Raw genomic sequence first — 12,600 nt, 5'->3', positions numbered from 1 at the left:
TATGTGAGGGTAGATATGCCGAGTGGTGGGGTAGGGATATGGATTCAGTTTGGTATTTAAGGATATCAGAGTTGAATTGAACAAAATACAATGCAAAGAAAAAAATGCATCACATATTCACATATTCTGTTTAAAGAAACTATGGGCCAGATGTACTAACGCTTTTGCGCCCACGTCAAACTTATTTGTTTCATGTAAAAACATGGCGAGGTATGTACGAACAGGCCGCACTGAGGTAAATGCGCAGACTGCCTGTCGTTGGAGCTGAGAATGGCAATTTGCACTTTTCTGTGTCATGCATATGCATTCATAGGAGGGTCAGGGAAAGTGGGAGTTTCGTGTTAAAAGATGGGAGGAGAAGCGTAAAATGCGCCTAATTAGGTATGCCCCTGTATGTACAAAAACTGCCCATTAAAGCGCAGGTCTGTTTTGCAGTAAAACATTTCCACCTTGTAAATTGCGGTTAAATGCGTCAATAAGAGAAACTTTCAAAGACAACATAATCGCTATTCAGACCACCAGTTTTGCGTCTTTGCACTATATCAAAAGCTTAACTTTCGTTGGCATTTAGAATGTCTTACTTTCCCTTTCAGGTCATCTACTTAAACTTTCCTGCTTGCTAGATTTGACCAATCTTCCATAGCCTACGTACACAAGTAGTTTGAGTAGAACTACTGCTCTTCATTATCTCCCTGCTTGTTGACATCTTATCATGTATCGCTAAACGTTTGATTCATTTTAATGCATCAGTTAACTTCATTCAACTGCACTTGTGTCTGAAGTATGCGGTTCAGTTGTGACCATTCTCAAATTGCGGTAGGGGGCGGAGAACGGCACTGATTACCTGATGAACTTCAGGTTTGAGAAATACCACGTAAATTGAAGAATCGCAGCGTGCACGCAGGTTGGCCATGGCGCTGATAACGCTAGTTCACAAATGTACGTACATCTGGCCCTATGTTAGATTATATTAGATTCAACTTTATTGTCATTAATTAATCATATAATAATCGAATAATTATAATTATATATAATAATCGAATAATTTTGATGGTATGGTCTTGTGAAGGACAAATTCACAGCTATCATTTCCATTTGTCGCCCAGGCTGTGCACTCTGTAGTACTGTGGTTGTCACGGAACACACTGCAAAAATGAAAGAAAAGCCTTCACAGCATGACACCGCCAAGAATATCACCAAAATAGGCCAGTTAGCATGTTAGGAGGCTTTTAGCTGAGCCAACTGGGCTGTTGGTGGGGATTGTTCAGCCTGTTTTTTGCAGGCTTTTTATATTGCTACTTTGGTAGTTTTAGACCAGATCTCCCTAATTCTCATTTAAAGTCTGTAGACTTAACTTGAAATCTACAGTTCTATGCAGTGATCTTTTCTTCTTCCACGTAATAGTACCACATATGTGGACCATTTTAGGTGGCATCCCTTCACAGAGACCTAAACATCAGGCTCTTTCTGAGGTTTTACATTTGTTGTCAAAAAGACAAGCATTGTAGACATAGAAAAAAAGAAAGAAAAGAGAAAAAATGAGAAGGTTCAGCCATCTCCATGCACCTCATGTGGTCAAGGCACAAGCGTCAGTGATGAGGGCCTGGTGATGTTTGTGGCTGCCTGGTCACGGCACGTGAGTTTGTGTATGTCGTGGATGCCACTTGGCCCATTACCCCTGTGCGTCCCACTGGTCCCATCGCAGAGTGGCCTACTTTACCAAGTGCGATTCTAGGACATTATCTGTGTTAGTTCTGCTGGGGCACGCTTGGCCTCTGAAGTATTGTCACGACAAAACTGGAATAATTGTGTGAGAGCCGGCCGGGCCCATCAAAATTGGGCTTGATACATCTCAGTGTATGATCTCAAATAGTCCAATAAGGGATTCAAAAGGATTCCTAAAACACAATCAAAACAGACAAGGGGGTCATACGGTCACATTCTTGTTTATTGATTGTGCTTATTAAATTCTGAAAATGCCACTGCACATATTTGTTCTGAAAATGCCACTACACATCACAGTCAAATGATTATTAGACAAAGTCTGAGGAGATGTAGTGTAGCTGTAGTTGTTTATTTGGTCAATGTGGTTACAGGTATTTATTTGCACAATGCAGGGTCTTCTGTAGCAAAACAGGCACCTTATTACTGAAATATTTTTGGTACCATATTAATCCAAGTAAAATAATCAAGTGTGTGTGTGTGTGTGTGTGTGTGTGTGTATGTGTGTGCTAATGCATGTGCTACTGTAAGGTACAGTGTCCTAGCAGTGGCTCCCATGGCATGTGTAAGCGTGTGCTCAGTGAGTGTGTAGATATCAGTGTCAAAGCCCTAAGACTGAGACCCATGTAGCTGAGGCGGCAGGGCCGTGACGGTCAGAGTGCGATGGCCTTTGGAGAGGGTGATGGTTGAGCGGAGCATGGACTATCTGCATGCATTATCCGGGCTCGGAGGCTTTATTTAGCAGTCTGGGTGAATTATTTAAGCGTTGGTTTGCAGCAGTGTTTTACTGCACTCGGTCCTCTTACATAATGAAACTTCCCTGAGGTCTCGTGATGAGATGGAGAGAACGAGTGGGAAGGGAGGGAGGGAGGGAGGGAGAGAGAGAGGGAGAAAGGAGGGAGAGAGGGAGAAGGGTGGGGGGAGGGCAAGACGGAGGGGAGTCATGAGCGAGTGAGGAAAAAAATGAAAGAAAAAAATGAAAGGAGGAATACAGTGAGGAAAGAAGGAATACAGTGAGGAAAGAAGGAAAGAAGGAATACAGTGAGGAAAGGAGGAATACAGTGAGGAAAGAAGGAAAGAAGGAATACAGTGAGGAAAGGAGGAATACAGTGAGGAAAGAAGGAAAGGAGGAATACAGTGAGGAAAGAAGGAAAGAAGGAATACAGTGAGGAAAGAATGCAGAAGACAGTAATGGAAGAATATGTGAGGGATGGACAGTTTAGGATTGTGTGGCAAAACGAGGCCATAGAGAATATGAGAATAAATGAAAAGGAGAGGAACTCACTGAGATTGGAAGTAACCAGGGGGAAGGAATGAGAGCTGGGTAGACGTGTAGGGAGGGGAGAGAGAGAGAGGTGGGGGGGGGTGTGAGGGGTGGTTGTGAAAGAGAGTGCGAGCGAGATCACCAGACACACATGAGAACACACTAGCGCACATTGCAGACGTGCATGACATTTTTTAACAGAGATTCTCAGCATCAACACCCACGCTACCTGCACATGACACCCATTCACTCACCCAATTTCTCTGTCGCTTTCTTTCACACACACACACACACACGCACGCACACACACACACACGCACGCACACATACAGTATGTAATGCGTAGACACAGATACATGTCTCTCTCTCTCTCTCACAGACACACACATATACACACAGAGACACACACACCACATTTATCACATTTATATAATTATGGGGATTGTGAAGGATATTTTTTGAGGGCATGGACAAGCATTCACACTGTACTTTTCTGGTGGGCATAGTCTGAGAGACGGCCTGGCACACTTACCCTTCTTCACCTTTGGGGTGAAATAGGGCACTTCTGTCAGAAGCACTGTTCATAACTTCCATTCCTAGCGTCCTCGATGGTGGTCTGGTAAGGTCAAATGTTTCCCTCACTGTCCTTCCCCCGACTGTACTCGCCTTGCCCTGAATACTGTACCACAGCCCTACGCATGACCTCCTGGGTCGGAGTCGGAGCCCGAGCCTGCACCAGTCTTCCTGTCCTCATCTCCTCCGTCACATCTTCAGCATATTGGCTTTTCATGCATGACTTGACCTAAGGCCCGTCTCAAGCTGCCACACAAACTCAGTGTGCACTGTAGGGGCGCTGAGCACTTCAAATACTAGGCATACTTCGTAGCCGTCCGCTCACCCTTTGACTAGTTACGGAACCAAATGTTGCATTCTTGTTTAGTAGTTCTGTGTGCTTATTCAGTAGTTTGTGGTCAGTGCACTGAAATGCACAGCCCAAAACCTTTTCACTGGAATTTTGGTTAATATTTATATGAGCATGTAACACAAATGCTCTGTATTCAGGTATGTGGGAGTCTGTTAGTGGGAATGTGTTGTATTTTGCAATTACTGTATCTGTTACTGTAGATATATTTTACACGAACAGGAGATCACATATTGATGGGGTTTTCCTATTCTGTCCTGTCACCATCTATCCTCTCACTCCACGCTGATGATAAAAACACTCCTCCAAGTCAATCCTGTAAGACCTAATGTGCTCAGCGCAGTGGTGATGGTTACGCAACATAGAGACGTTTTTTTTTTTTTCCAGCAGTGTGCAGTATGATGTTGTGATTGTCTCCGCTCTTTGTTTCAATTTACAGCAGACCCAGTGCTGCATGCAAACCCAGCCCCTCACTTCAAATTCCACTCTCTAAGATGTTCAAACTGACGGTATTCGGTACTTATGTAACACCTACGTTGTGATTGATCTTTTTTCCATTTGTCTTAACCCTTTATCGAATAGACTGTTACAATAAAGACTGGGCTTTCAAACTGTATAGTTTTATATATGAAGTGCATACTACATATGAACAAAATGTGTTAAATTATTGTTGCAATAGTAATGGCTGGGTATATTGATGTCAGGTGTTTCTTTAGGACTCTTCTTTGTGCTTCTTTGTGCTTATTTCAACTTCATGCTGGATAGAGTTCTGCAGATTGCCTCTTGATTAATTTAAAGTAAGATGAAGACAGTTTCTTTTAATAGCTCACTCCGTAATGCTTTTATTATTCACAAGCTAAGACGACCTTGAAGAATGGTTGTTGTGCAAATACAAATATTGTTTGACACACCATATGCAATTTATCTGTAAACGGTCTACTAATAGCACAATTGCCAACCAGATCAACTGTAAAGTCAATGTTCAATACCAGACCATGGCATATGGCAGCCAGGAATTCTAAATGAAAAATAGAAACAACATATTATAGAAAATAAGTCAACATTTTTGCCTCAGACCTGAAGAATACCATGTGACCCCAGAAGTCTTTGCTCATGTTCTAAACCAATTGGAACCCTGTTACGTGTACCCTGCGATTTGTCTCCAGTACAGTGGCATGCCATTATACCCACTGTGGGAGATACAGAGCTATTTGTTGCTATTAGCGTCCCTATATACTACTGTATGTTATATAAGGGTGTTACTTTATATAAGTATATTAGGAGTAAGAAAACCACTATCAGCTGAACTATTAGAGGAATGGCACTGTGGAAAATTTCTTTATATAGGGTCCAACAAGATTTTTCTGTCACATCTGATTGTAATTGACCCCGAAAAGTCACTTTTACTTATAACATTAGTAATGTCCCCCTCTTTCTATTTTTACTTCAACCACTTAGCATCACAGGTGAATTGAAATGAGGGATGGGATGGACAGGAAAACTGACACTGGCCCAAACTAGTGGCTAGCAACTTGCCCGACATGATCTTTTACCAGTGGCCCAGTGCTTATGTTGAACGTTGAGACAATGGTGCATTGTTACTTTCCTGCTATTATTTACTGTGTTGAGATATCATGACTACTTCCTGGTGGGAGCAGTATGTGCACTTGTGCATGTTTGTGGAGTTGAATACCAGGATGGTTGGTTACTATAAGGGTTAAAGGAAAATTCTGGTATTTAGCACTTTGAGTCCCTTTTCTGGTTTGTTTTGGATCAACTAGAGTGGTGGACACCGACATTTTGACGATTGGTCCTGTCTCGACTTTTCTGACTCGTTTTGAATCGCCTTTGTTGGCAGCCACTCTGAGTAGTCAAAGGCGATTCAAAAACAAGTCAGAAAAGTCGAGACAGGACCAATCATCAAAATTTCGGTTTTCACCACGCTAGTTCATCCAAAACAAACCAGAAAATGGACTCAAAGTGTTAAATACCGGAAATTTCCTTTAACTAAGGGTTAACTTGGCTAACTAAGGTGTAACATTGCGTAGTATCTTGTGGCATATCTTGCGTAGTGGAATGATTTACCTAATTCTCTTTGTTCTTGTTATTTTTCTCACCATTGTTTGTATACTTTTCTGGTTATTGTTATTATTCTGTTCATTCCATTTATTCTGTTTATAATTGCTGCTATTAATGTAATGTTTATTGATGTCATTGTAAGTCGCTTTGGACAAAAGCGTCTGCTAAGAGCCATAAACATAAACATAATATCCAGCGCAGTGTTGATGTCAAGAGAGCGTGCTGACTGGCCAGGCTGTGAGGGGCGAATGTGGGGCAGCTGACTGGTGCTGCTGTGCAGACGGATGACAGATGCGGGCCGACGTGTGGAGGCTGAGATGAGGCGCGCGAGTTTGACCCACAGGCAGAGGTGTACCTCAGACGTGCTTCTGCTTCATGTGTGGTGCACATCTCATCAGCCCCCCTCGACCACTCATACTTTTACCATCAACCCTACAAGACAGATAGTGTTTGTGTGTGTGTGTGTGTGTGTGTGTGTGTGTGTGTACTACTTTGTGGTTTTATACCTTTTTTTCCTTTAAAATGCTCACTACCTCAGATGATACAGGGCTAATCTATCTTGCTTTTTCTTTATACTTGGACATGCACATTGAATTAAGAGAATTACCCTCAACATTGTGTGTAACATTGTGAATACCATCTGTGGCCTGGGTGACTGTTTACCATCTGTGAGTGAGATCCCGTCCAATCTGAAGACCTCTTCGCCATGGTAATGGTTATGGGTCCTGGTGAATGTGCCGGTCTACAATCCCATAGTGAATGTTAGTTTTTTGTCCCAAATCACAGTGTAAGCTACAACGCTGTGCCTGTATTGGCTGTACTCCAGTAGTCAGTCGCTGTTGCCAAGCAACATGCAGAAGAGTTCATGAGCCCAGGCAACATGGAAGTGAGGAGCATCACTGCTGTCTCCTCAGCGAGCCCTCTGTACATACGCAAGTGTGATTTCAGTGTGCTCTCGCAACACTCCCTCTCTCTCCTTCCCAATCTGTCTGTCTCTCTGTCGTATTCACTCACTTTCTCTGCCCGTACAGGATTTATCTCTTCTCTTGCCGCTTAGAGATCGTTTCTTCCCCCCAACCACACACACGCATGCAAGCACACACACACATGCAATCACACACACTCACAGCTCATTACCAACATGTCTAATGCATGCAGGAAATATAACAAATATGCATAAGCACACACACATACACTTGTGTGTGCACTTACACACACAGATATGCGTTCACACACAAACATGCACAAGTGTACATACTGCTCCCACCAGGAAGTAGTCATGATATCTCAACACAGTAAATAATAGCAGGAAAGTAGCAATGCACCATTGTCTCAACACAGTGCATAAAAAGTAATTTGCACTCATATTTTACGACCTTACTCCCAGTTGATCACAACATGACCTCAACAGTTTGCTTTCAAAAATAAAATAAAAAACAGTTTAGAATATAGTAACACGTTGACTTTCTACAGTAAGTAGGAGGCATTAAGTATGGAATGAGAGTTCCTTAATTTATTAATTAATTATGAGGTATACTGTAACTGTGTGTGTGTGTGTGTCATAGCTCACCATCACTTTTTTCATGTTTCCTTCTCCAGTGTGTGTGTGTGTTGCAGCTCATGGGTTCTGTCTACTTATAGGTTGTACTCTGACGTCTGTCCATGGGCCCTCACACTGAATCACAAAGGTGTGAAACAAGCCATTGCCAGGGTGTCGCTGTTTCCTTCTCACTCAGATTTGCCTTGACATGTTAACACATCACATGAAGTCTCCATTTTCAGCTCTACAGTGCTAAGACATAGCTAGAAGGTCTTCACTTGTTAGCATATGCACTTGCATGCAAATAGGTCTATCCACAGCCAGGAACATGGAGTCGTGTATGAAGTAGGTTAGCACCCGGGCCGTACACCCATATGTTGGTATCCATATAGAGGAAGTGTGCACAATGAAGTCAGACACTGGCAGGAGAACGTGCACAGACGAGGCACAGGCGCACACACACAGGCACTATACAAAGACACATATTCACGGTTGCATACACACACAAACGCTAATTTAGTCTGTGTGTGTGTGTGTGGTTTATTCCAGGGCTGGAGTCCCTTGCCAGGGTTGGGCTCATTATCCCAACGACAGCATGAACATGAGATTTCTCTCTTTTCCCCCTGAAGTCAAACATGAATTATTAAGCTTTGTGTTGATGGTGTTGAGGCTCTATGTCGAGACCCTCTTTCTCTTTTCCCCCTGAAGTCAAACATGAATTATGAAGCTTTGTGTTGATGGTGTTGAGGCTCTATGTCGAGACCCTCTTTCTCTTTTCCCCCTGAAGTCAAACATGAATTATGAAGCTTTGTGTTGATGGTGTTGAGGCTCTATGATGGTGTTGAGGCTCTATGATGGTGTTGAGGCTCTATGATGGTGTTGAGGCTCTATGATGGTGTTGAGGCTCTATGTCGAGACCCTCTTTCTCTTTTCCTGCTCCGTATCTCATCTTTCTGCCTTTATTTGTTGGTCATCGTCAACAAGTATTTATTAAAAGTGAATTACATGTTTTACATTTAACATCCAAAATGATAATGTCTCCTTTCTACTTTTGTTTAATTACATAAGAGCTAAAGGCTTATGATATTATGTTTTGTTTTTTAAATATTACTATATTGAATATGCTGGGATTGTGAAGAACATGTACATTTTAATTTGTTGCTATGTAATTGTGTGTGTGTGTCTCTGGTCTCTTTATTTTAAAACATAATGCATCCAACAGTTTTGCACTGAAACACAACTGAGTGTGAGTGCAATTTAATGCTAACACTGGCATGGCATGTGTCTTATTACCATATGGTTAGGGGGTTGTTCAATAGTCTCTGTGGTCAAAGTAAGTTGATGTTATGCCATAGTTGTCTTTTTTCAATCAATAATCCGCCTGCAGTTTAAAGCTGATCCTCGTTGGCATATGGGAATAAATAATTCATGAGTCAGAGGTCCGTGTTTTGTTAAAGCCAACTTTCACATTATTACTGTGCATATTTAACGATGAGTCACGCATTGGAGGAGGACCAGTTATTGTCCCGTTTTGCTTCAAACATTATTCTCCTTGTAATACATCATCATTAATGAAAACTCAGCCATGGATCAGCTTTTGCATTTACAACCCGTCTATCAATTATTCATACCACATCAGTGAAGCATAATAGACAAAGATATTGCTATGCACACCCTAGCCTTTATGAGATTTACATATGACGCCAGTGTTTGTTTCCAAACACACATTTCTTAGGAGATGCATAAACGTCAGACATTGTACATTTATGAGGGTAAATAAATGATAATATACCCAGGAAGTATGCATAATTAAAGTGATTTTTTGTTATTTTGAACTGTAGCAGACTATCCATTTTCAACTATTTGTTTTGGACAAACTCGGATGTTTTTGTCTTTATTTTCTATCCAACAAAAGGCCTTTGTCCGTGCTTACTGTACTATTTTAGTGTGCTGTCAGATTTGTGTACACAGCTGCAAATGTAAAGTTTCTTCATAGCCCCTTTTACATGTTCATGTCTCCATTGAAGAATCCTCCAAGGACTCACTTTTGATTTTGTAGTTTTTAGGTTACACAGCAATACCATTATGCTCGATTACCTTATCTCAGTACAGTGTCACAGGCCTTTAAAGATTTGTAGTCTATATTTGCTGGCTCGTTAAGTCAAATGAAACATGAACCCATCTGTTAGGCTAGCAGAAAAAAAAGACTTTCCTCAGATATGACTTTACAGTCATCAGATACTGTACACTGCTCTGCTGAGTGTCAATGCAATTTTTTTTTTTGTATATTTTTTTGGCCTTTTATTGACAGGATAGTAGAGAATGACAGGAAGTGAGTGGGAGAGAGTGTCGGGGTGGGATCGGAAAGGACCACGGGGCGGGAATCAAACCCGGGTCGCCGGCGTACGGTGCAGGTGCCCCAGCCAGTTGCGCCACGGCTGGGCCCGTGTCAATGCAATTTACAATATATGTTTGAATTAGGCCCACCCTACCCATCACCTCATAATTTGACATAATAATGCAAGTGACATATTTTAAATAAATTATGAATGTAATATGTTCTTGTTTTATTATTAACAATCCATTTGCAGTGGATGTTCATCAGAGTTTATGCGTGTGAAAGATTGAGGTGGTGTATGGTTGGTGTGAGTGAGGAGAACCTTGAACCTTGTTGAGAGTCTCAACAACCTGTAAAGAACATACCTAATGATACAGCTAGATATTATGAATCAAGAGCAGGATTGCAGAGAGCACTATAGAGATGTCCTTAACACCAGGGCTTTAGAAAGATATGATGACGTGGTTATGTGCTCTGCTTCATTTCCTCTGTTCTCCCAGCTCATTTCTGTCCTCTTTGTGTCCTGTGCCCAATTCTAAATCATTCATTCCCTCAATCCTGGGTCTTCTGTCACACACAGTAAATTCCCTTTTCAAGAGCCTTACCAGAAATGCCCTAACAGAGCCCTGGTGATAATACCGAGACCTATCTTTTCTGGTCTTTACAGGCGTGTTGTACATATCTGAACCTTAGAGAAAGCTATCATCACAGAAAAAGGTCTGTCACATGGGTACCTCTCCTATCATGGCTACGTAATATAGGAACTTTAACAGAGTCTTATTTTGTAGTTTCTTTTCTTTTTTGTCAAACTTAATGGTTCAGGAATTTAAAAATAGCGCATGGATACCTCACAGTCCAGAGTGGTTTTATAAACTGTCCTTCATGACAGAGATTTAGGTAGAACCATTAAAGGTTCGGCTGCACCCCTGTTTATCTAAATGTGTCAGTTCCAGTCTTATACTTGTTATCCTGGTAATGGTGATGTTTGTGGTCTTGCCCTTATCTCTGTTTCTCTCTCCCCCTCTCTCAGCCGTCCCCTTCCCACTCAGCCACCGCCTGACCATGAAGGAGGTGTTCGACTGCGAGGGCAAGCCGCGGGTCGACCTGCTGAAAGCCCACCTCACCAAGGAGGGCCGCGTGGAGGAGGCGGTGGCACTGCGCATCGTCAGCGAGGGCGCCGTCATCCTGCGCCAGGAGAAGACCATGCTGGATATCGAGGCGCCAGTCACAGGTGAGGAGCACTGGAGCACACTCACTCAACTCGGCCGCAATTACAGATGGAATTTAATGTGGAGCTCTTTGAAGCCCAGAGTGGTTCATTATCATTCCTACTGACTTCAGCGTACACTTACAGACGTGATCATGAACATTAATGTGTATATTAGGTATTAAGGGGAGGCATTAGGGCTCATGTCCTGAGGTGACCCAATATACGAAGCTAATGAACAAGACAGAAGCAGAGCTTGACATAGCCCAATTAGAGTTTTGATGCCAGCATATAGTTTATTTTAATACCAATATTTATTTACCAAAATAAAAAAACACAGAAGATCAAGAGTAAGAGGTAAAACCTTATCAAGGGGGATCTTTGTCCCAAGTGTTTTCATATATCTTAATTTCTAGCATTTTCACACTGATGTACTCATTTGTGGGAATGTTTATTAATACATTAATGATTCAATGATTATGAGATGGCATATATACTAGGCTAGGTTTAAAGAAGTTATGGGATTTTGTGAGAATATGTCTGATTTGGAAGAGGCACTTGATATACTGTATGTGCACATTCCATATCGTATGTGTGCAAATCGTTGCAACAAAGGCAAGCAGTAGTTCTTTGAAATAGAAAGACAGCAAAGCAAAGATTGACAAAGAGTGTTCTCATTGATGACCTGGAATACAAAAATAAACTCTAAAGCACCTGACTAGAGTTAAAATAGGAGCTGATGAACATGAAAAAGATCTAGAACTCTCCCTGAGCTTTCTCCCAAAGTGGTGAGTTGTCACTTTGAAGTTTCTTCACTCATACAAAGGCTATTTTTTTTATGTCCATCAGCATTTCAGTATTTTTTTTTACTTTCATAACATACTCCTTTATTTCCAGATCCTTCAGCAATGATTTGGAAAACTTTTACAAAATGACCTAAATTACAACTACAAATGACAATTTCCAGTTGTATTAGGTTTAGGCAGCCTTGCGTTGCCTACATGAGACCATCAGCCCTTTTGTTACATGGTCTTAAACCACCTTGCATTGCAAACTATTAAACGTTTAGCAGTGTGTAGCATGGTGAGAGATTCCTGCACTGCACCCATTCTCACAACAGTCACAATACCAAAGTGAACTAAAGCTACTGGGTTCAGATAGCTTTTACTTTCTAAGCTTCTGGTATGAACTCCACCCCCCCCCCCCCCTCCCATCCCCTGTATGATCCGAGCATCAGTGCTCTCCTCTGCTCTCTGCTGTGTGTTCTTGAGGCTATGAGGATGCAGGCATTTGCTGCAGCTCAGGGTGGGAACACACACCTACACCACTGAGTCATCACCATCCCCGGCTCAGAGCACAAGCCGAGCTGAGCTGAGCTGCCTTGCCTTGCCTTGCCTTGCCTTGCCTTGCCTTGCCTTGCCTTGCTTTGCCTTGCCTGCCTGCCTGCTTCCACCCTTCCTAGTGGGAGGGTTACATCTGTGGTGGGCGAGATGTGAGATGTGAGAATTATCCGATATACACTGGCGCA

General features: G+C 42.2%; 1 protein-coding gene across 2 annotated transcripts in view; it reads left to right on the top strand.

Moving 5' to 3' along the window:
- Nucleotides 1-12,600, top strand: part of ppp3ca (protein phosphatase 3, catalytic subunit, alpha isozyme) — a 34,969-nt gene that overhangs the window by 2,201 nt on the left and 20,168 nt on the right. For both annotated transcript variants that reach the window (XM_042093697.1, XM_042093696.1), the window contains exon 2: nt 10,896-11,096. In XM_042093697.1, coding sequence (XP_041949631.1) covers nt 10,896-11,096 — 201 coding nt within the window. The remainder of the gene's footprint in view (nt 1-10,895; nt 11,097-12,600) is intronic.

Source organism: Alosa sapidissima, chromosome 5 (genome assembly GCF_018492685.1).
Source record: "Alosa sapidissima isolate fAloSap1 chromosome 5, fAloSap1.pri, whole genome shotgun sequence".
NCBI lineage: Eukaryota > Metazoa > Chordata > Actinopteri > Clupeiformes > Clupeidae > Alosa > Alosa sapidissima.
Note: the sequence above shows the minus strand (reverse complement) of the source record. Positions and strands in the feature narration are given on the sequence as shown.